This window comes from Pipra filicauda, unplaced genomic scaffold, assembly GCF_003945595.2.
Source record: "Pipra filicauda isolate LSUMZ 115617 unplaced genomic scaffold, ASM394559v2 scaffold66_size7647185_pilon, whole genome shotgun sequence".
Classification (NCBI taxonomy): Eukaryota; Metazoa; Chordata; class Aves; order Passeriformes; family Pipridae; genus Pipra; species Pipra filicauda.
Window position 1 is genome coordinate 5,158,605 of NW_024104831.1, and position 25,780 is coordinate 5,184,384.

Below are 25,780 nucleotides of genomic sequence, written 5' to 3' on the forward strand. Positions count from 1 at the left end.
TCTTCTGAAGAAGGTGAAAAAGACTGTAACCTGACATGTCATGGTACTATATAACGGACAAGACCACAGTACAATATTAGAATACTATTAGCATACTCTTAGCATACTCTGTTAATATTACTAATTTTCTACATGCAGTTTCAAATCATCCACTGTCAATGCAAAAGTTTAATAAAATTAAATGTACCCAAAGAGTTTGTGGCTCCCATGTCTGATACCATAGTTTTCCAAAGAAAAGCATTAGAATGTTGATACAGCTGAGTCACTTTCCACGTAGATATTCATGGGTGTATCCTAGAAATATGAATTTGAACAAAGATGTCTTTTGAGGAGATTTAACTCCCACTGATGTTGGCAGAGTGCATATTTCCACATAAAGAAATTTTATGTAAATGAGATATTTGTTAAATAAAAAAAAGGGGGGCTTCCACAAGTACAAGAAATTCTCTTGCAAAAATATAAATTCCTTTCATTGAAATTGCTTGTTCTTCACTATGAATTATGCATCTATTACAAACAGCTGAGTACTTCAGGAAAGGCATTTTAAAAGCACAGAGGAAGCTGTTCCAATGTTCAATCAGAGTTTGGCATATCCCTGCTAATCTTCATGCCTTCGTCTTCACCTTATACCCTTGCCAGATACACATACTGACTTCTCAGAAGCCTTCTGTGATCTCAGAGAAGGTTTTCTTCTCTTTGAATTTTAACCAGATGCAGCAATATATTCCCTTTCTAACTATGTTTGTTTGATAGGCATTGATCATTCATTCATTTGGTCAATGGATATCAACACCTATTAAAATCCATCTCTTAGGAAAGAGGTCTGTTTCTTTGATGTTGTTCTGGTAAGAAAGGGAAAGATAAAACAGCTTTTCTATTGCAAGGGTACTAAATTTTTATTGAGATTTTCTTGATGGTTTTGTCAAGGTCTGCTAATTCTTACTGGGATATGCTCAGCAGTAAGCAGCATGGGGGCACCAGCTCTGCTGAGCAAGCCAGGTGCTGCACATTGTTTTCCTGGCTATGACACACATAAACATGTTGCTATGCTCCTGAAGTGCAAAGATGTCAAAGAAATACAGATCGGCCTGTTGGAAACCAGGAGACACCACGTTACACATTTACAAGATCCAGGCAAAATTTAGTCTTGATCCAAATCTGTACAGGACTCTATTGTCAGTGTACATTTGCTTAGTCGGGATACAGGGAAAACAAGCAGCCTCAGTAAAAGTACTAGTCCCACTTCCTTACAGAGCTGGTCTTTCTGTGACTGGACACACGTATTACAAGAGACCTATTACGCCATTAAGAGGAATAGAGCTACAGAGTACCAGAAGGGTGTACCATAAACCAATTTCTCTATTTCCTATTATATGGTAACATTCATTCAATATGGTGCTTCTTTGTAGTGACTATCTCTGAGCTTGCACAGACCTTTTTAAGGTCTATGGTAGCTTTCCGAGTTGATACAAACAGACATTGTAAGGGAAGCTAACACAGCCAAACAGAATAGAATACCCAATAGAAAAGCAACATTGTCTGTGCCTGACAGTAGTCTTGTATTTTCTCTTGCTATAGTATCACACCTAATTAAAACCGAAAATTAATAGCCAGCAGGATTAATCAAATTCCATATGCAAATAGCTGGCTCATGAGAGCCATGGTCCAATTGCTAATACTATCAGTAAGGTCATTAATTTAAATTGAGATGAGTTAAGAGTCCTTTGGGCATTGACACATAAGTTGAAGGAGGTTATTCATTGCTAAGTTTTTCACACTGTAACAAAAAAGTTAAGAAGAGAATACGTGAATATTGCTTCAGCAAAACAGCTTCTAGGATGAGCTTGTCTGCGGGGGATCATGAATCTTCTCCTGTAACATACAGTAGTTCTGATACATCTCTTTAAATTCATATTGAGATGTACTGAAGCAAGTTAAAGACAAGACTGTTCAAGGTCTAATAAACTGATATCTTTGGTGTTATTTTATGGTTGCTGACTTCTGCTGAGCACCTTCAAATTACAGAAAGACTTTTCTGGTTTTAAAGAAAAATTTGATTACCAGTTTCATAAACCCTTCAGAAAACTTTTCCAGCCTTCAGAAAAGGTCAAGACATTTCCAATTAGTGAGAAATACTAACTCAACTTGTAAACAGAAATACTGGAGCTCTGGAGCAGTGGTTAAACATGTGCAAATACAGTGCATTCTCAGCTCACCATCTCTTCAGCTCACCTCGGAACTAGTTCCATGGTCTTGATCTATCACTGCATTTCTAGGGATGACTAGAAGAAATGTAGTCTTTACAGGCAAATTATAACGTAGTGATGTACACCTATGAACTTTCTCCAAGTGCTTATAGCTGAAATATTTTAAGTTGCATGGTAACAGAATGACTGCAGCATAATAAAGTAGTGATGGCATTATATTACTCTTCCTACATAAAGAATAAAAACATAAAATTTATTATTCTGACCTTGTATCACAAGGACTTCTCAGATATGTAAAAAAAATTTAACTGGCCTATCAAAATAGACTTAAACTAAAGGGGAAACCTGCAAAGCTTGGTTACCAGAAGGTTTCTTTTTAATTTAAACAGAACACTGAAGTCTGAAAAATTAAGGTGGAATCCTTATAAGTTTGGGCTTCATTGTTTACTCAAAGAGCATGTTTTCATATTCTTAAAGTATAACAAATTCAGGGTTCAGGGTGAATCAGGTATTATTGGTTTCAAATCTGCACAAGTTAGGAAATAAAGTGGCACCAAAAAATGGATTCAGGAACAGGAACTTTTCACACCAAGTTCCCAAAATCCTGATACTTGGAGTCCATTCTGCTTTGACCCCTAACTGTTCTGATCATCAACACCTTGACCATACTGACTTATCTGAGCCAATTCTATCTGCAGTTCCACTCTTGCAGCCTTCTGCATGAACAGGATTTTGATGGAGTGATTCAGACAGGAATTAAGTGCTTTGCCTTTCATAGAATAAACATTACTTCAAAGACAGGTCCAGATCACTGTTCATTAATATATTCCTATGTCTGCCCAAAAAAGTAATAACTCTTTTCCATTGTCTCATCTTCTATATCTTTGTGGCTGAGCAGCAGCACAAAACAATTTAACATTAGCAAGCAAATATCATTTGTTACCTGCCAAATGCTGATACAAAAGATAACTATGAAAAAGCAATAATATCCTCATTCTAAGGCAATAGGTAACATGTCTTTGTTATAATATACCTGCTAAATAACATTCAATGAACTCATAAAAGCATTTAATTTAAATATAAATGCTTAGCAGTTCCATTTTTCGAGTGTAAATGACACTCCCACTTGTGTTTCTCCTAAGTGCATTTTCAGAATAGACATCCTTTCAGAATCTACATTTAATGTTATATATTACTACTATTACTGCAATGCTCACAAATCTCCCTGTGGTCAGGGTGTACTAAACATATATAGTCACCAGCCTAGAAAGCTTTCTCACTGAAACAGATTTGGCAAAGACAAAGCTAAAAGAAGAAATTTGGTGATGTCCTGACTCCATTGCAGAGCTAAGAGTTAGTACAAATCTCTGGACTTTTCTTTCCCATGTCATATCCGGGATGTACCAATAAAAAAGGCTGATTCCAATAATTGGTTATACATAACGTCATTAGCTGTTTTAAAAAGATGCAGGCTCAAGGAAACAAAGTCCGCTCAGAAGTGAGTTGTGTTATTAATCTCACTAAGTCCTTTTTAACAAGAAGCCTGAAAACCACTTGTAGACCAGTTTTCTACAGAAGCAGGGACAGCTGTCATTGGTAATAAGAAATGCTTGACTTCTTTCTCTGACAAAAAATAATAGTGAAAATAATCATACTAATATATTTTATGATTATTGTGTTACGATGTCATTGGAAAACAAAAAAAAAGAAACAAAATTGGATTCACAGTTCAGAAGACATTACAGATGTCTTCCGAAATGTGAATCCCTCAAGTTCCCCTTTATCCTTCAGCTGTCAGTCAACAGCAGCTCTGGGTAGTCCACAAGCTACTTAGTGAATAACAAGAATATTTTTCTATTGTTTTATATTTACTGAGTAAAAATCTCAAGATAAAATTTTTGCAAACATACCAGAAACCAGCAACATCTTACCCATTTTTTTTTCAAGCTGTTAGTTTTTTAAAGTGTTTTCTTTCTTAGTTTGCTTTATAGATGTCATGGGTTGAGATTGGCCCCCCTGAGAACCGGGGGGCTCAGAGGTGATTGAGTGCCAGAGCAGTGTTCCCTGAAGAGCCAATCACCACTCATCTCGTTCGCTTCTGCTGAAAACATTTATACACAACCACCGGAAGCTGTTGGCAATTTTCTGTTGGTGTCTGCTGCTGTGTGTAGGTGTAGAAGGCCAGGGGGTGGCTGGGCCTCCTTCTTCCCCCACCTCTGGGGTGGGGGGGAAGGGGAGCCCTGCGTCCCCCCCAGCTCTGCCTAGGCCAGAGTTAGTAGGCAGCATTTGGAGTGAGTGTTTGTGAGGGACGCGACTCACAACACCTGAGGTAAGAGGGAGGAGGCCAGGCCCTCTTTCCCTCCCCAGCAGCCACGGGACGCTCAGGACAGTGTATAACTGGACCGAGCTGCCCGTGGCCAAGGCTAGGGGGCTTTTCTCTCTCACTGTTAAGTGGAAGTGGATGCAAGGCTCAGCGTTGAAGCGGAGTCAAAGTGGATGGGCTGAAAGCAGCTCAGGGCCAGGGAGAAGAATCCCAGGTGAAATTGGAGACAGGCCAGAGAGAGAGGCTCGGGAGTTGCCCTGCCGAGGTTTGACTGGGGGCAGCCAAAAACTGACTTGGAAGATGCTATGATAAACTGACTGAATTACAGCAGCCTACAGAACAGAGGTATGAGACTGAGAGAGAGAGATCACACAGCAGAAATGATACAGAACCAAAGAGAAAGGACTCGGAGCTATCATGGACTTCATGAAGAAGAAAGAACTGCAGCAAACAGCTGAAGGTTGGTGGGGGAGGGTTCAGGGGCCCCGAACACTCCCACGAGAGACAGATTGGTTACCTATCAGCCTGAAAAGGCTTTTCTTGGACTAATTGAGGGAGAAGTTTGGAAGGGACTGATATAAATATATAATAATAATTATATATAGTTGCTTTTAGCTTGTATAGTATTTATTTGTGTAAATAAAATGTATATATGCTTCCCCCTTCCCCTGTAGAAGCCTCTGACCTGAAAGGTTTCTCTTTGGTGTTGAGATAAATTGTGGGAAGGGGTGAGGGAAGCCTGGAAATTGGATTTTGGATTTCCAATGTGGCTCAAACTGCCACAATAGATAACTAAGACAAGAGAATTTATGACAACAAGAAAAGTCCACTTGGTACTTGCTACAAGATCCTTTAAGCATTTTATCCACCCATTGAATATTTTTTCATCCATTCATCTTATGGATTTTGTTGCTAAAATATGGAAGAATTTTCATCTAGCAGAATCCAGAAATATTCCTAGATGAATTAATAGATTTTCTGATAATTTCAGAACAGCATGTACACAGATTTGGCCTAAGAGATATTACGTTTACAAGAAAGACATTCTATCACTCACCAGTTACAGGACTATGAGAATACCAAGCTTTGGAATTTAAGGTTTTGTTATAGCATTATAGTAACCCTAAACAAATGCCTGAAGCCTAAGTCCCAACACCAAGCCCTAATTCATTCTAAGTCCATAACATATAACCTCTCATCTACCCTAACTCTAAGTTAGTTGATGCCCAAGAAAGAGAAGGGCAGGCCTTATGTGTACAATACACACCATTTAGCTATGTTATACTTTCCCTAAAACTACTCGTGCATTTTCAATTATGATTGTGTACTTTGAGTAAAGCAGAATAGGATCTTTTGCCAGCTTCATTAATAATGAATAATAATTTTATAATAATAATCTTTCAGCAGATCCATGTCAGATTAATCCAGCTGAGAATCAACCATGCATATTTAAAGTTATCAGATAAAACCTGTCAGTGTTAAATTGCAGGTTATCCTGCATTCAGAGCACTTCAAATAATCTTCAGCTTTATTTGTGGTCCAAAATATCATTTGATATCACTCAGGATGAAAGATTTCCAAACAGAATACAAAAATCCCAGACAGAGAGACTGCAATTTCAGCTTGTCCTTCAGACCCAAAATGGCAGTAATTTTTGTTATGGGGAATGGCAGTAAAGGCTGCATGGCAGTCTCTGTGCCTGTTCAATTACTGTCCATTCTAATCAGATTGCTAACAAGGGATCATTAGGAGTTTGGTGTTTATGATGTAAAATATCTACTAGGAATTGGATTTTGATCGTCACTTCATTTTACATCTGTTTCCCACTAACCAATGGAACAAAGATTGTTAATCACTCTTGACCTTTCCTGGACTTGAACTGGTAATTTGATTGCTAATCCCTACTGAGGGACTCTGGAGAACACTATAGAGCCCTTCAGGCATGCAGCTTGACCCTCTCTGTTCAACATTGGTTTTAACCAACAACATCATCAAGAATATGCTCAGATTTGACAATGTTAATTACAGCTTTGGCCATAGTTTCCAGATGAAGTATAGAAGAAACTGTCTAACTAGGAACATTAAAAATATCTGCTGAGCTCTAGGTGATTCTACATGAATCAAAAAAGTATCTCAATCCAAGAAGCTCTTACAGCCAAGAAGATTTTGCAGACTCACACCACTGCATTGCCAATTTATTCCTAAAAAACGCCCAACTCCTGGCAATTAGAACTCTTAAGGGGCTGGTCAAAATATGTTAGTTTTGGCTTGTTTTGAAATCTTCCCACAAATGGTAATATAATTCCAAACCAGCTGAGATTCACTTTGTGTTGAATTTCACTCTAAAAAAGGATCATACAGCAAAGTGAGGAACAAAAGGTTTTCCCCTCCTCAAATTTCAAGCTACAGCATGAAGAGCATTTTCTTTGTGTCACTTTTCTGAATACAGTTGGGTTATTCTAAGTTCCATATCTCTGAATCTAATCTTTTTCCTTGATTATTTTCAAATTTACATTCAATTATATTTCAAACTAACATTTACTAACTGAGAGAGAAGAAAAATAGTGGCATTATGATTTAACATGCATTCAGGTCTCATTGCAAAACTTAAAACTGGAGGAACATGAACTTCTACATGCACTTTGTCTACCAGATTAAAATGACATTAAACTGATAATAATTTTCCTGTAAATGCCAGTGCCTAGTAGTGTTGCAGTTTCGTGCTTCTTACATGTGTTTGTAAATATAGAATCATAGAATCATAGAATCGATTGGGTTGGAAAAGACCTCCGAGATCATCGAGTCCAACCCTTGGTCCAAATCCAGTCCATTTACTAGATCATGGCACTCAGTGCCACGTCCAATCTGCGTTTAAAAATCTCCAGGGATGGTGAATCCACCACCTCTCTGGGCAGCCCATTCCAATGCCTGATTACTCTCTCTGTAAAGAATTTTCTCCCGATATCCAACTTAAATTTCCCCTGGCGGAGCTTAAGCCCGTGCCCCCTTGTCCTATTGCTGAGTGCCTGAGAGAAGAGACCAACCCCCACCTGGCTAGAACTTCCCTTCAGGTAGTTATAGACGGTGCTGAGGTCACCTCTGAGCCTCCTCTTCTCCAGGCTAAACAACCCCAGCTCCCTCAGCCTCTCCCCATAGGACTTATGCTCCAGTCCCTTCACCAGCCTTGTTGCTCTTCTCTGGACCCGCTCCAGCACCTCAATATCCTTTCTGAACTGAGGGGCCCAGAACTGACCACAATACTCAAGGTGTGGCCTCACCAACGCAGAGTACAGGGGAAGGATCACTTCCCTGCTCCTGCTGGCCACGCTATTTTTGATACAGGACAAGATCCCATTGGCCTTCTTGGCCACCTGGGCACACTGTTGGCTCATGTTGAGCTTCCTGTCAATTAGTACCCCCAGGTCCCCTTCTGCCTGGCTGCTTTCCAGCCACTCTGTGCCCAGCCTGTAGCGCTGCAGGGGGTTGTTGTGGCCAAAGTGCAGGACCCGGCACTTGGCTTTATTGAACTTCATCCCATTGGAATCAGCCCATCTCTCAAGTCTATCCAGATCCCTCTGCAGGGCCCTCCTGCCTTCCAGCAGGTCGACACTCCCTCCCAGTTTGGTGTCATCAGCAAATTTGCTGATGATGGACTCAATCCCCTCATCTAAATCATCAATAAAGATATTAAACAGGACTGGACCCAACACAGACCCCTGGGGAACACCACTGGTGACCGGCTGCCAGCTGGATGCAGTTCCATTCACCAGCACTCTCTGGGCCCGACCCTCCAGCCAGCTCCTAATCCAGGAGAGGGTACACTTGTCCAAGCCATGGGCTACCAGCTTTTCCAGGAGTATATTATGGGAGACAGTGTCAAAGGCCTTGCTGAAGTCTAGATAGACCACATCCACAGCCTTCCCCTCATCCACCAGGTGGGTCACCTGATCGTAAAAAGAGATCAGGTTGGTCAGCCAGGACCTGCCCCTCCTAAACCCGTGCTGGCTGGGTCTAATCCCTTGTCCATCCTGAAGGTGCTGTGTGATTGCACTCAGGATGATCTGCTCCATAACCCTGCCAGGCACCGAGGTCAGGCTGACAGGCCTGTAGTTGCCAGGGTCCTGCTTGCAGCCTTTTTTGTGGATTGGGGTGACATTCGCCAACCTCCAATCATCTGGGACCTTCCCAGAGAGCCAGGACTGTTGGAAGATGATGGAGAGTGGTTTGGCAAGCTCTTCTGCCAGCTCCCTCATCACCCTGGGATGGATCCCGTCTGGTCCCATAGACTTGTTAGGATCCAGCTGGCTCAGTAAGTTGCTAACTACATCCTCCTGGAATACAGGAGGGCTATTCAGCTCTCTGTCTCTGTCTATCTGCTCTAGCGGCCAGTTGTTCTGAGGGCCACCTGTCTTACTGCTAAAAACTGAGGCAAAGTAGGTGTTAAGTACCTCAGCCTTCTCCTTATCTTTGTTAACTATATTTCCCTCCAAGTCCAACAGAGAATTGAGGTTTTCCTTGCCCCTCCTTTTGCTATTAATGTATTTATAAAAGGACTTTTTGTTATCCCTAACTGAATTAGCCAAATTAACTTCAAATTCCACTTTTCTTTCCCTAATTTTTTTCCTGCATGGCCTAGCTCTCTTCGTAAATTCTTCATAAGTAGCCAGCCCTTTTTTCCACAGTCTGTAAACTTTCTTTTTATCCCTGATTTCTTTCAGAACCTCCCTATTTAACCAAGCCGGCCGTCTTCCCCTCCGGCTGGCCTTTCGGCACACTGGAATAGCCTGTTCCTGTGCGCTCAGAACTGCCTGTTTGAAGCATGTCCATTCCTCCTGGACCCCCTTGCCTTTAAGGGTTGTTTCCCAGGGTATGCCCTGAATTAGTTTTTTGAATAGGCCAAAATCTGCCCTCCAGAAGTCCAGAGTAGAAGTTTTAATGATGGCTCTCCTTACATCCCTAAGGATTGAAAATTCTATTATTTCGTGGTCACTATGCCCTAGGCGGCCTCCAACCACTACATCATCCACCAGCCCCTCTCTGTTTGTAAACAGTAGGTCTAGTGGGGCCTTACCCCTGGTAGGCTCATTTACCAGTTGATGAAGGAAATTATCCTCTATACACTCCAGGAACCTCCTTGACTGCCTCTTTTCTGCAGTATGAAGCTCCCAGCAGATATCCGGCAGGTTAAAGTCACCCATGAGCACAAGGGCTGGAGATTTTGAGACATCTGCCAGCTGCTTGTAGAATAATTCATCTCCTTCATCATCCTGGTTGGGCGGTCTGTAACAGACACCCACAAGGATGTCAGCCTTGTTGGCCTTCCCCCTGATTCTGGTCCACAGGCACTCAACCTTGTCACTGCTGACCTCAACTTCAACAGAGTCAAGAGACTCTCTAACATATATACTGGGTTTTTTACAGGATTTAAGATCATATTTGTAACTGAGCTTAGAATCACATTTCTGTTTTAAACCTACCTATTGAAGATTTCTCTATTGAGTTACATTTACTTTTCTGTAATACTTAGAGCACATCATCATTGAAAACTGGAATGAGGTGTCTACTGGCCTGACACTATACTGATTAATATCTCAGACAGAAATACTAGCAAGGTCCCTCAAAGCAGACAAACTGTTTGCACATGAAGCTGTGCAGAAGCTAATTAGATCTACCCATTAGAAGAACTTATTAACTTGGGCACTGTGCTGAGCACTGATGCAGCTCTGTGCTTACTGGTTCAGGAGACAGCTTGCACAGTTCTAACTTAGAGGTCTGCACTGAATTTGTTGTATTATCAGGGCTCTCATTTTCTTCATTTTTATCCATTGAAAAATGTAAGTCTTCCAAAGTAAATACAAATCACAGTAGTTGTATGTGTTCACTGGAGGGAGTAATTTCCCATGTAAACTGAGTTTAGGCTTCACAGAGGGGCACCTGAAAGGTACCTCTGTTTGATGGGCTACCAGCCACTCAGGTTGCACCTCAAGGCACAAAGAGAACTGGTTTCCTAGTATGCAATTTATAGTACTAGTTGACTGCACTTTAGTGGAATTACTCCGGAACTACACTGTCATAAACAGAAGTTCTAATCTGCCCCACATGGTTACTGAATAGACCAGTCAATAATAGCTTACTAAAATGAGTAATTAATGTTGGTAAGTACTGAGAACATTTTCCATTTCCTGCTGTCTTGGTCATACTACAGCAGGCCTAAACAAGTAACAAAATTTATTTTTAAATAAATATTTTGAGCAGTTTAAGCCAAGAAAATAAAAAGCTCTCTGCTCTAATATCTCAGCAAGAGACACGTGCAAGTCCCCACTGAAAGCTGACTGAGAAAGTGTGGTTTGTGTTGTGCTGGAAATATTTCCTTGACTAAGAAATTTCAGACTTTCATCTAACAAATCACACATTGATCTTTCTTAAGTGCTCAAGGAACCAGCAAAACACAGCAAGAGTAATGAAAAGACTCTGTACTTTTGAGCCATTCCCAGCACTCCTTCTATTGCTGCAGCTCCTCCAGGAGGGCACCTTGCCAGCTTCCACAAACAAATCCCCAGCACAAGGGGACAGAAGTATTGGATGGACTCAGTCAACAGCAACTTTTGGCCAGTGTGCCAGGCCACCTGTTCTAGGAGGTGGAACAGGAGAGGGTTGAATTCAAGCCATGGAGAAGGGTTGAATTCAATTTCCTTAGCTATTCTCTTTACACAGCTTCCCAGCATTTATCAAATCTCTGCTACATGGAGAAACTCTCTTTATGGCAAACAGAGAGTGGGGACAATGGTGTGTGGGGACAATGGTGTGTTTCCCCACCCCATACCATATTCTTAGTCTTGAATCACAGAATATTCTGAGTTGGAAGGGACCCACAAGGATTATCAAGTCTGACTCTTAAGCATATAGCCCATACTGGGATAGAATCTGCAATCAGCATTTTGACACTAGAAACCCCTAAGTAATGGCTACAAATATTACAATGGAAGTACACAGTTTTTTCCTCTGAAGAATGAAGAAATTTCTGGCAAATTAAGACAAAAAAAACAAAAATATTCCTCATTCATTTCTGTGAAAATTAATTAAAACTTTGGGGAACTGAATTAGTGAAACAGCCACAGTCCAGGGGGTACTTTCTATCCATTGTCTCAAATTATTTACCACACTAAAGCTCAAAAGTTTGCAGAAACTTAAACCCATTCACCACCAAAACTCTCCTTCTTAGTTATTAATATAGTCCAAAGACAGTGATCTCAGCAACAAATCAACAGTAACTTATAGCACAGACAAATGAAAGCCATATGGAAACCACTTTTTCCTTTACTTTGCAACATAAAGAACAATAAATACTTCGATATTATGGAAAGATATTTACATGATTCAATGCTAGTGTTGACCATTTATAAAACGGAACAAAAATACATGATGTGAATCTTGTTATACTGTGGGAACATAATATAAAAATAATATCCTGTTCAAATACAGCACTTTTTGTTAAAGATATCTAAGAACTTTACTTTAGAATCAAGTCTGTCTCCTACATAAGAATTATCAAAGTAATGAAAGTTAAACAATTTTCTCAAAGCACCCAGAATTGTTCTGAATGTCACTTTGACTGCAAAACTTTAACATCACCAAAATCAATCCAAGAAGAACCAAGGACAGTTACATTGCATTTTCAGTGAGAGTAGTAATTGAAATGTAGTCTTAGCAGAAAAGAACAGACAATAGAATTTGTTTAAGTGGGATCAATTTTAAGCTAATAAATATCTGCTTTGATCAGAAATTCAGGAAACAATTACAAAATTAAAAATAGAAAGTATAAATAACTAATAGCATATTTTGAAAGGAAATGTGTAAATTGAAATCCAAATGATGCAATTTTTCCCCCCCAGTAAACTACCTGAATTTGGCACAATGAAAAATGAGACAAGACAGACAAGAATACAAAGTTTCCCAGTGCTGGGCCATCACTGGCAAAGTCACAGAGAGAAATGAAGGTTTATAGTTGGTTTGGACCCATGTGACACTTTCTGGAGAAGCAAGTTTTTATTCAGAAAAGGAACAGATGTTTTGGCAGATAGCATAGAAAGAATCCTGTCAGAGACTATAAACTAGGCTTGAAGGGGAAAAAAAAGAGTCTGAAAAAAATGTGAAGCATAAAACAAAAGAACCAAAAATGACACGGATAAAACAGAAATGCAGAAAAAGAAGACAAGGGCTTTGTTAAAATTGAAAAGAAAAAGTAAATGTGGTAAACTCTTTGTAACTTTGGAAGAAGTTTTAAGGCAAAAAAAATGAAACTTATCTCTCTTCCACTGACACACCTCATTGCAGCATGAGACTGGGAGATTAATTTTATAGCTGCAGACAGAAATCAAATAAAAGGAAGAGTCAATGCCCTTTTTAAGCATCAGTAGAGAAAGATCACAAGTACACAGCCAATATTAAAATGCAGCCAAGGTTTATGGCCAACATTTAAGTAGATTTGTACTGGAAGAACAAAAAATAACCAACCCTGTAAATAGAGATGGGCATACTATCACCTCACCTGCCCTGCACCCAGAAATCTTCTTCTTTCATTTCTTGGCAATAAAGAAGCTCCTTCTGTACCAGACAAACGTTTTTAAAACTTGAAACTCAAAATCACCAAGCCAATTCCTCTCAATACCCTCATTCTTCACAAAGAAGTGCTTTGTCAAGAAATTCTTAGCCTACTCCATTCTGAAATCTACTGCTGCTGGACAACAGCATTTTAAAAAGTCCTCTTTAACCTCCAAGAATAGCCTTTTCTGGAAGAATACACCTGTTATCAAGGTAGCAAAGCCAGTTAGGCAATCCTGTCATGTGCTAAGAATGAAGACCCAGCAGAAGATACTATGGCACATCTTGGTACAGATTGCAAAAAAATGAGGCCATATGAGGTGTACTCCCAACTGTGTGCCTACTGCGATGACACTGATCCTTAAACAAGTGTTCACAAAGGATTCAGATGTTGTATGTCGGCTGGTCCACAGTTTGAGCCCACACACCTATCCTTATCATGAAGTAAATTCAAGACATTTCAAGACCATTTGTGCATAAACAACACCACAAAGTTATCACAGGGAAAAAACAAAAGTATATATTTTTATTAGAGAATACTCAAATTCATGCCTTAAATTCCACCACAATAAACTTCCTACATCCCAAAATGACACTATCTGGCCTGCAGGGACGCAATTTAAGGTAGGGTTCCTGAAAATATCAAAAAGACTAAATTTAGTGTTTTAATTTTGTCCTGAATATTTTTTTGTTTTAATTTTGTCCTGTTTCGATGAGGAAAGACCCATACAATAACACTGAATATATTAGAAATTAGAAATGTAATATAAATGTAATTAGAAATGTAATTAGAAATGAAATATCACAATGAAAGTGTTACATACTTCTGTCTTTTGGATGATAACCCCTATATTAAGTCTTAAAGAGGTGCCATTTTTTGCACAGAAAGACATAGAGTATGTCTGTAAAAACAAGAAACCATGAGAAAATTTACAGTCAGAGAAATGTACAGAAGAACTACAAGGAAATGAATGCAATGTCCCAGTAAAACTGACAGGAAGAAATAAGAAGGTTCATCTGGATAGAAAATTGACCGTATAAACATTTTTTTGCAATATATATTCCCATTTAGAAATGGAATTTAGTGGCTTCCATTTAGAAAGTTCTCTGTCTTCAGTCAAAACCAGATTTTCCTGTCTGATGGACATGAAAGCTCAAATTCACCTCTGCAAATTAACTGTGTTCTTTCCGCTTCATACATCAACTATTATGTGCAACATTATTTCTGGATTTGTATCTTAGCTTACAATTTGATGATTATGGTACATCAGGAAGAAGAGAATGCACCTTGCTCTACCACAGCAATATTTTTATTGACTCGACAGTACTGAATTGGGAAATTTCTTTTTTGTCAGCAAAGTAAGCAGGTCTGTCTTCAAAGATTTAAAGAGTGCAGATCTGGCATCAGTGATCAGTTGATGCTTGCAATGACAATGGGATGGGAAAAGTGTCTGCTTTTTCTAGGAAGCTACTGCAACTATTTAGTAGCAGAAGCAGAAACATTTATCACAGAATCACAGAATATACCAAGTTGGAAGGGACCATCAAGGACCATCGAGTCCAACCCTTAGGCCTGCACAGGATCATTCCTGACAAGAGTCACACCATGCACCTGAAAGCATTGTCCAAATGCTTCTTGAACTCTGCCAGAGGGATGACAGGGATGACCAGACTTTTGTCATCATTTTCTCTGGGAAAAATGTGTTTCTTCGTGAAAGGAGAGACTTTCTGCACCCTCACCACCAACCCACCACCTCATTTTCAGCCTGTTATTCATCACTAAGAAATAATATGAAGTAATCTCTACAATGGCTCCCACTGACTACATAGATTTCAGGCTTTGTGATATATGATCAGTCCCCCTGGGAAAGTTTATAGCCTCACAGTTAAGTCCTTCAGATTCCAGAACCATTAAACAAGATATGAAGTAAGATCTTTCAGCTTACTCTCTCACAAATTCTCTGAGGTGTCTAGCAAGATCTTTTCTACTCCTCCCCCAACAGACTCCTCAAAATCTTTGGCTCTGAAAACTGAGTTTCTATCTCCTGAGAAACAAATTCTTCACTCGTGAAGTCTGATTAAAAGTAAATCTCCCTTGTTCTGTAAAGAAGAAACAACAGAAATCATTTGTTACCGAAGGAAAAGCCACAAGTCCAAAATGCCAGAGGACAGATGGATTGATCAAAAAGACAATGAAGTCTTTCCATTAACTTTGATAGACTTTGGTCTTAAGTCATTAATCAGCACTGTTAAGAACTGTGGATCTTGTAAAGAGGTTTTGCACTGGAAAAACAGAAAGAAAAAATACAATCCTGACATTTCCACTAGACAAGAAAAACTCAGGGGATGTACTCACAGTCATTCCACAGTTGCTAGATTATAATAACCAGTTTTATATTTAAATAGAGCAGGTCAATGACAAATTCAGTATGTAACTAATGACATTTTTTTATCACCAAGTTATATGACTGATTGTTGTCATGACTGGTGGCAAACACTTTTTTTTTTTTCATTTTAGAAATAAATGCTTTGGCTACAATAAACAGATCCATATGTTTTCCTTTACAGAATTATTAGCTCATGTATTTTTATATGGACATTCTCGATGTATCAAGATATTACTAGAAGATTTAAAATTACGTAGATGATGTAAATGTTTGCATCACAGACTTTGTGATTTTTTTATAACATGCTAAAATAATTTATATTCAATAGATGTATTTATGGATCCTTGATGTTGCTTGCTTTCTTGCTGCTATCACATATTATGTAGAAAATTAGTTATATACCTACCATTTTTTCATCTAGATCATCCTCCAATTAATGTTGGTTTGCATGTGACTATAGAGGATTAGTCATTTTTATACTTTTTATCTTGTTCCTCCTACAGCTTTCTTACATTTTTTTCTACCTGATATGTACAAACCAGTTCACTGAACCCTCTTCCTTATCTACTTCAGGCAAGGGTGAATTATTTTGCTTACTTGTACTATAATGCCAAATTCTTCACAGCTGCAAATCATTACTTCTTGCTCTTTTACTCACCTATACTCCTTCTTTGTGTCACTCTAGTAGATAAAAATTAGCATAATGCTGATCCTCACAAAATGGTTCAAATAATTTGCCTTCATTTGTATTTTCCTTACTGGAAAACTCCATGACTCTTTCATCCCATGAAGATAATCATAATCTCTTATCCAAGTAAGCTGAACTTTTCAGTCTTTGTTGTAGCTGCCATTGGCCAAGATTTAACCCAAACTGGCAACAACTCTACTGAGGGATCTGATGGTTTCAGAGCCTTTGTGGTGCCACTGAACCCTCAAAATATTGCAAGGAATTACCAGCTCCGAAAATGAAGTCCCAGGGGTATATACATGCAAAACAATGTTGGCTGGCTAGAAATGCTTCTAAAAATCTGGGCTATCTTTTAGACTGTGTACGGACAAAGCTTCTTAAAATCATCAGCACTTATGTACCTGTCTCTCTCTCCCTAGTTAACTTTTAATCTAATTGAGACCGGTGCTTAAATCAATTGGATGTCTTCCTTTCCTGAGTGAGTTCTCTCTTTCGACAAATAATGCCTTTCTGAAAGTGAATGTTTAGCTGTCATTGTCCTCAAGAGCAGGAGCAATACCTAAATATTATTAATTTCCTGCCTCTCAGTTTCTACTCATCCCTTATAAGTCCACCAATATTTTCCCTCTATTATAATGTGATTTGCCTATACCTGTTTAGATTCTTGTGTTTCTCATTTCTGGGACAGACTCCATCCGCCCCTGGAGTTTTGCTAGTCTTTAGACATTCTAATATCCTGATCATCTGTTCAGGTATGGTCTTGATTTCCCTCAGTATTTCTTTTTCCTCTTGTAGGAAATTTACATCTATTTCCAGCATCTGTCACCCACTCTCTTGTGAATCTTAAGGCAAATAATTTATTTAACGTCTAGAAGTTCTAACCATTAATTATACTAGCTTCTTACTCCTGCTAGTGTTCACGGACTCCTCATGCAAACTACTTTAAAATTACTTCACAAAACACCTCAGCATGTCTTCTCCCATGTTGAATTTTCTATAGGCTTAGAATTCCCACAAAGAATATGTATTTGCCTTCTTATTCTATAAAAAACTAAAGTAGAAATCCATTGTGTGCGCTGGTTTTCCTCAAATCTCCCATTAACTACCTGGGCTCAACTGGGTCATGTAGTAATTGCCTTGATCATCTGTATCAAACCCCTGATTTTCAGGGAAGCTAACCTTTTTTTGCAAGCATTTTAATAAAGTAAGTCTTGAAACAGAAATTTTAATTGTGAGGATTATTTTAAAATTCAAAGTAGTCACCTGAAGCTTTGGAAAAAATCTGATGGGATGGCATAAATACCTGTCCAATAAAATCTAACAGCAGTAAGTTTCTGTCACTATAACTACTCACACTGTATTTTTTTATGCATTTGTATGCATATGTATTATTTTTTAACTTTCTCTATTGGCCTCATTCAGACAAAAGATTTTTTAGCTTTCCATATTAGAAAAGAGGGACAGACCGCACCACTGACACACTTGCTCTTGACGGCAGCCGGTGCTTCCCTTTTATCTATAAAAATTTGTCACATGTTCCTCCCATCATCTCCTTTGTAAACAAATCCATGTTCTACGTGATACATTTCAGTCTAAATTTTTTAGTTTCTATGTAGCATATTTAATGAATGTCTATTGATATTCACCCACAAAGCCAAAGGTCTTGTCCAGACGGTCATAATCCACTTCAAATCTCTACCCTCACAGCATCTGGTCTTCTAGTTAACTCTGATCCCCTCACACACAATCTAAAGGAACAAAAGTGTCAGCCTTTTTGACCGCCTGTTTATGATTTCCTAAATAATCAGATATGTTATTTACCTTCATCTTCAAATTCTTTCTCGTTTTTATCCTACCTATCATCTCCAATGAGCTCTGTCTCATCAGACCATAATGTTGGCTTCCATTATCCATTTGTCAGATATTTTTAAACAAGCTCCTATGTGATTTTTTTCGAAGCATCTGCCACACAACCTCATTATCTTCCTTCAAATCCCTCATTAAAACTCTCTTGCTGTGATGCCTACAAAAAGAAACCACAAGAAAATGTTTAAGCTAATATTGCACTGAGGTGCTTTGTCTCATACTGACCAACATTGCCTCATTGTTTCCTTGTGCTCTTTTAGCTGTCTGGATCCATGTGTTGTCCCTTACATTTGAATCATAGCCTCCCCATGTGGTCTTGGTTTATGAATTAACGCTCTTTGGTGTTGATAACATAAATAAGAATCAGAAGAAAAGGCTTTTCCCCTCATTATACTTTGCTAGTTCCTGCAAACATGTTCACACTTCTCTTTTGTGTTAGTTTCTAGCAAGTAATTATAAAAAGCACTATAATATAATCTGAAGTCCTCTCTCCCTTTTCAGAGGGGAACACCCAAGTGAAGGACTAATTCATTCTCTATTCAGAAAAAAAAACATTTGAAAAGGAGAACTATGAGCAAGAGGGAAAAGCTAGTGTTTCAGCACTTTTTTTTCCACAGAGGACAGAGAAGTTCAACTCCATTTTCTTTCCATCTTGTTCCTTCCCCTTAGGACAGAACAAATAGGATTTGCTTGAATGAAAGGATGAGGCCTTTCCTGTGGATTAGTGATTTCCTTCCTTCCTTCCTTCCCTGACACTGTTTGCTGGGTACAGTCAAAGTCCTGCTGCTTTTGAAGGTACAGAATCCTGCTCTGGTACCTCCCATGGAAAGGAAAGTGTTTTCCTTCAGGAAGGGAAAGAATTATTTTTCCACTAACAGTGGAGAAAATAATGAAAAGCATATGTTTTTCTCTTTAGATATTTCACAGCATCTCAGCTCAGCATTATTTCCATTCTCAGGTCTTAAGTTTTTTTGTAATCTTCCCAAAGCAGCTCTGCACCCACACTGAAAGGAGCCCTTCCTAAGAATTGAACCTCCTCTGCATGGATCTCAGAGTGACAGTGAGGTCTGACATTCCTAGTTCGGCTTTTAAGTCCTCTGTGTATATAATATGTCCTTAGCCACTGTATCTTCCTTTTCCACCTTGTTTCTTTTTGTCCTTTTTACCAGATTAATATAACACTCGTACATCGCTCAAGGAATGAACCCTGTTCACAAGGAGGATAGTTATTTCCCTAGTCTGACACATTATCACTGTGGATACTACACAGAGGTGTAGAAATTAGCTTAGACAGAAGTACAATTCATTAATGTGCTCAGCAGATACCTATCTAACAGCTGGAGAAAAACTTTAGCACCTTTCTGACAAGAGATACACATGCAAGAAAAATATATAAATTTTTACACCTATCAAATTACCCACAGACATGAGTAAATCATACAGCATTTGCTCATTTTGACATGTACAGTCAGTTTTGACAACTGTCTATCCTATATAGAAAAAAACCACAAGGTCATGAGCTTTGTATTGCTCAAGTGAGATAGGACTTTGGGAAAGTTTGATACTAAATTTCTCCTCTGTGTCTCCATTTTGTTAACAAAGAACACTGACAATGCAAGCTACCGAATTATATCACTTATGTTCATGAAAGACTAGACTCTGCATCCTGTCGTTTTAATCAATCTGAGTTATGGAGAAATGATTTAATTATGAGATCTTAGGCAGTCATAGAGATTTAGTAGTTCATTAATCCCGTAACACATCCATGGGAGGTAAGCATGGAACTGCAGCAAAGGCACTGGGCAGAGCCAGAGGCTATTCCGGGGCAGAAACAGCTTGGAGGCAATATGGCGCAGGTGTAATCTTCACCTCTTCAGGAGGCATTTCAGAATTGCAGCTGTGGAGTTTCTTTGTGCTCCTGGGGGACTAAGGCAGCTCCATGCTGTTAGCATAATCTCACTTTGCAAAGACAGTAAATGCAAATGTACTGTCCCCCCTTTGATTTCATGTTGACAACATTGTGTCAAGGCTGATCAACCAGTTTCCATTTCATTGTAATTTCTTATCTCAAGAGAAATTCAACTCTTTACAACTTTCACATCAGAAACCTATTGAAAAAATAATAATGAATAATGCAGTCGATCAGGAAGCTGGTTTTCCTATAGTTAGCACCTGCTAGTGTCTTACTAGCAGCTACACAACTCTAATGGACATGTTATAAAAGAATGGACTTTCTTTCCATGCAACACAAATAGGACTAGCAAACTTCTTGTCTCAGCGCACAAGAAAGACACTCAAAGCAAACTTAAGAAGTAACTCATAGGCTCTTGGGAAAAAAAAATTTTAAAAAATTCAGAAAAACCAAACCCAAACCCAGCAACTATAGTCCATAGTCTTCCAGAATTTCTCTAATTTTTTTTTTATTTTCTTTGGTGGGTTTTAATTACTTTCCTAATATAACTTTCAGCACATCTCATACCAATATCAGCTTCAATCTGTCTCCAAATTCAAGGAGACATCTTCACCTTAAATCGTGCTCTGATTTAGCAAGAAATGACCTTGCAAGACAGCATGACGGGCAATTTAAGTGAGCTGAAGAAATGTAAATTAACAACAGATTAAGATATTAGAACTTGTTTTAGATTATTTGTGTAATTATATGAATATAAAAAAAAACTTAATCAGAAAAGGAAAAGCAATAATGTGATCATGTAACAAATGAAATCGAAGAGGAGAATCAATTACCTGATCTACAGTCAATGGACCCAATTTGAAGATATGCACCATTTACAAGGATCTTTTGAATAATTCGCTCAGGGAAAAAAAGTTCAAAAAGTGCTGTCTAATAAAGCAGACAGTTTTACAGTTCATTTAAGCCATGTTTCTTTATGCACAAGTAGCCATATCTCCATTATGCATCCAAGGGTGTACAATCACAAAACAAGGTGGACTGTGACAGAAAGGGACATGACCTGTTCCAGCACACAAGATATATGCATTACCAGTACTCATTTAGTTGAGGAAAAGTAAAATAGGTATAAAATGTCTAACTGCATGATGTACCATAACTTAAAATAAATGCTCAGTACCTTTGAGGGCTTTACTCCTAGCTTTGCTGCAATAAAAATAAAGGATGAAGAGGAGAAGAAAGAAATGCAGTCACTTAGAGAAATTGCCAAAGAAAAGATTACAGAATCACAGAATCTGCTGAATTGGAAGAGACCCATAAGGATCATCAAGTCCAACTCTTAGCCCTGAACAGGACCATCCCCAAGAGTCACCAAGATATTTATGTTAAACCTGAGACATGCAATTTGCAGGTTTTGTGGTCCCATATACTTTACCAAGATCTGTCACTGACTTGTAAGATAAAATAAATCATCACCAGTAAAGGTTGATTACTCAGATTTTGATGGATATAACAGGTACCAAACCTATAGATAACTCGAGTACACAAATCCAATGGGACAGTTTAATAAATTGGGCAAAAGCAACAGAAGGGATTTTTTTAAAGCCCAAATAAAATATAAATTTTATTAAAAAGAATTGTCAGAATCTTACTTCACACCATGTACTACAGTACCTGAAACCACTGGATAGAGAAAAGACTAAACCGGCTGAAAGATCCCATCACCCCAGCACCTTTACAAAATTTCAAAAAAAGAAAATTTCAAGGAAAAGTGTAGTAATGTACATTTGGCAATGGCCTGAGAACTGCAAGAATGTAATGTCCCAGTCTGCTGTCTACATTTCAAGAAAAATGTTGATAAACTGTAGTCAGTTTAGAAGAGCCTTGAAGATCAGATCTCTTCATAGCTAAATACTCTAAGAGCTAAATACTTTTACAGAAGATGAGGAATTATTTCATCTACAGCTTATATGGGAAACAGAAATTTAACAATAGCTTCTCTGCTCTACAGCAGAGCACAATTTTAAGGACTCATCCCTAAAGTCTTCAGAAAAAAAGATGGATAATAATACAAATAAAAGACATCAGCTTTGGAAAAACAATAGGAATTAAAAATCTGGAACATCTGATCTTACATAAGCCAAAAATTTCTAAACTTTTATAGCACAACCAAAGCAGAATTGTGCACACATCACAGTTTTCTCAGAGATAAGATACAAAGAAATACAGAAGGATCTACATTCACAGTGAAAGAAAGACTGCAAGACATGAAATGGGAACAGTTAAAATATGTTACCAACAGAAATACTTTTGAAGCCATTAGTGGACAAACATTCAATTAAGATTAAAAGGAGATAGCTCAGTATTGACTTCACCAATATATCTACTTTCATTGAAGGCAAATAAAGATTATTAGATGATGAATGCCCTGAATATCTTCAACAGCGGTAGGACATCTTACACTTTCTACAGTTTTAGGACAGAAAATGAAGAAGTGGGGAAAAAAAAAAAAAAAAGGAAATAAAAGAAGTGTTTCATGATATTGAAACTAGATTACTTTGAACAGATTTTATGGAGTGCCTTTACTGAGTACTGCATTTTCTGCTATAACTACTCACAAACATCCTTGAATAGCACAGATGAGGTTACTATCAGCTAGAGTGATCGTGCACCTACTAAGTCAAGACAGAAAATTTTGTCTCTTGGCACCAAAAACCTAGAGGAAGGTAACAGTAAATTATACGACTGTCTGTAAGAGAAATATAAGAAAAAAAATTGACATAGTAGAGAAAACAGAAAACATGTGAGCACTTATATAAGACACAAACACAAAAGTGAAGTATTGATTGAGAAAAAAAATCTGGAGGCTGCTGTATTAAGTTGCATGTGTTGATAGCAAAAGGAAAGACATCAGAAAAACAAAGGGCAGTAGAAAAGCAGAGCTTCCAGAAGTATATCCACATACAAAGACTGTAAATGAGTTTAACTTTGACTTAGTACACAACATGGACAGTGTGCCAGTGTAATCAGTGCCATATTTAGGAATATGAAAAGGCTGAAGGAGAAGCTGTAAGACTACAAAGATAATACAAAACTTCATTGAGAGAATGGGTCAGAATTAATTTACTAAAAACATGAATATCCTCCATGACTTCAGGACACAGTTAGCTGCATGAAGAATACTGGAACCCATTGGTACAGGGGTCAGCCAACTGAAGTTAATCCAGTGGAATGACATGAAGATTTTTAAGGTGCTAAAGCACATGACATAGGAGGCTAAAGAAATTGGGTGTAGTCTACAGAAAACTGTAAGGAAGATTTCTACTACCTAAAAGGAATCTATAGAGAGAATGGAGACAGACTTTCATAGGAAATTTTGTATAAAGACAAGAAGAGAAATTCCTGTTGAACATAAGAAAAATTTTCTGACCATGAGTATAGTCGACCATGGTAAGAGGTGCTTGAGAGATTGTAACACATATATGTACCACACTGGACTAAACACAGCACTGCTCAATCTGATCACCTTCAAATTTAACTCTACTATGAGAAAAAGATTGAGGTAAATTACCTCCAGAAGACAAAAGGAAAAGACAAAGCTATGGTTATGCAAGCCCTCCTTCAAATCAGTAATAGGAGCAACAAAATACAGGCTGAAAACAATTAGCTATATTTAAAAAACAGTTCAAAAATCTGAGAGTTAATTGATACTGAAAAGTAGGAGAATTTTAGGAAGACTTCAGGTGATAAGCTGAGAAGCAAAGGTAATTATTAGCTGATTATTAGTGAAAAAATACAGGAAAGTTGGTGTAGAAAGAGTGACCACTGCTGTTCCATGAAATCTGTAGCTATAAGGCCTTTAGCTAAAAGCCTGTAGCTTTTTAATATCCAATGGCATAAGAAAATTTGCTTCCCAAACTTTTCTTTTGAAGCTATTTCATACCTTTCCTTTGAATATCAGGTCTGAAAGGTCAGAGAGGGAAGGAATATTTTGTGAGAAGTATTCCCCCACTGGAAAACAAATTTTTATAGCCATTATTATTTTTCTTTAGGAGTTCATTCAAGTAGAGATTTGTTGTTCAATTATATCACTTCCCCTCCCCAGTTGCCTTAAGGGCATTTGGTGTACCAGGTGAAATACATTATATTCTGGGAAATTCAAATACAAGATTCAGGACTTTTGATGGTTCCTTTGGAGGAGATACTTACTATGGTGTGATGGTGAGCATTGCAAATTTTACATTTTTCCCCAGGCAAGAGTGGACCTTTTCAGAGGATTATAGTTTGCAGAGAATTTGCTTCTGATGACTGAGTTTAGGCAGTCTGAGACTGTCCAAACATTTTACAGGTGTATCAATGCATGAAGAAAAGAATATCAATAATAAGAAAGTCTAATGACAGATAAAAATGGAAATAATTTTATTACAAGGAATGGAAGTACAGAAATATGGTAGGAGTGCTTAGACAAGCTCCATAAAGAAAATGAAAAATCTAACAAAAATAGCCACTTTCCAGGCTGCTGAGACAAATTTTGAAGAGACTCAAGACACAATCAGAACTCTTAGAAATAACAAGCACCAGGTGTTGCTGCTGAAATGTTAAAAACAAGAAGATGTAATCTTAAAGACCTGATCCAATAATTTTTTTGATGTGGTGGTCTGTGAGAATGCTAAGGGAACTGAAGAAAGCAGGCATATTTCTATATTCAAAAAGGAAGACAAAATGTAAAGTGACAGTCTGCTTTCTCTACTTATTATGATTCATAGAATCCTAGCTTTAACACTTTTATATAGATTTTGCCCTCAGAGGCAACAAACAGTAGGAGAATGCAAGTGTTTCCAGGCATATATAACATTTCATAAATCTCATCTCTATGTATCAGATATTTTCAATGCTTCAGTGACAAAGAAAAATTGTAGTATGATCAGCATACATATTTTAAATAGTTTTTAAGAACCGTACGATAGTATTTTCCAACATGGTCTTTGTACTGCAGTAAAAGAGCTGTGAAATAAAATTATTAGTGTGGCACAGTTGTCTTTACATTATTTAAATTTTGACTATGGCATAGGAAATTCCTATGCAATTTCCCAGAAATATGGGATTATGAAAGGCAAAACATGTGTGGAAAAGATCTGGTATGAACCTGCAAGATTATGAGGAATATAGAATAGGGGAAAAAAGTAGTTCTCAAGAAAATTCAGTAGCAAATTATACAGTCACAATTCTAGGAAAACATTCAGTTACAAATTTCTTGAAAACTGTTCTTATACTACTATTTGAGGCAGAAAAATATGGCAAGCGCTGCTAAGAATCTATAATGTCAAGGTGATGACAGAGAAGAAATGAGAATCTGAGCTTGATTCATCAAAATGGTATTCCAAATTTATAACAGTTGTCCTTCAGTGAAATTGATAGCTTCATGAGTAAAATTTCAGTAGAGAGTCAGGATGAGTATAAGCTCAATAGTGAGTTGTGTTTATTCATTGAGCAAGAGCTTCTTTTGCTATAGTTGGTATTTGTGGCCTGTCTTTGGTCATACCTTGTTCAAAGTATATTTCTGAATTATTGTTAGACTTGTCTTGATACTGTACTTCATTACATTCAGATTTTGCTGATGCCTGATTGTAATATTCAGATGCAAGGTACAACTGTGCATTGTCTTTATTCTGTTTTAATATAATAAAAGTTACTTACCTCAATCACTTCTGCTTTGCCTTTTGCTTTCAACGACCATTTCATGCCCTTCTTCTTTATCTAGTAATTATCGCTCTAGGCAGTTGCTAGATCCAGTTAGAT

General features: G+C 38.0%; 1 protein-coding gene across 4 annotated transcripts in view; it reads right to left on the reverse strand.

The window, feature by feature from the left end:
* NXPH1 (neurexophilin 1) overlaps positions 1-25,780 on the reverse strand; it is a 146,377-nt gene that overhangs the window by 12,540 nt on the left and 108,057 nt on the right. The window contains exon 1 of one of the 4 annotated variants that reach the window (XM_039388655.1): positions 188-254. The exons of the other annotated variants lie outside the window; for them this stretch is intronic. Coding sequence (XP_039244589.1) covers positions 188-241 — 54 coding nt within the window. The 5' untranslated portion in view covers positions 242-254. Of the gene's footprint in view, positions 1-187; positions 255-25,780 lie in introns of those variants that run through there. 4 annotated transcript variants of the gene reach the window in all.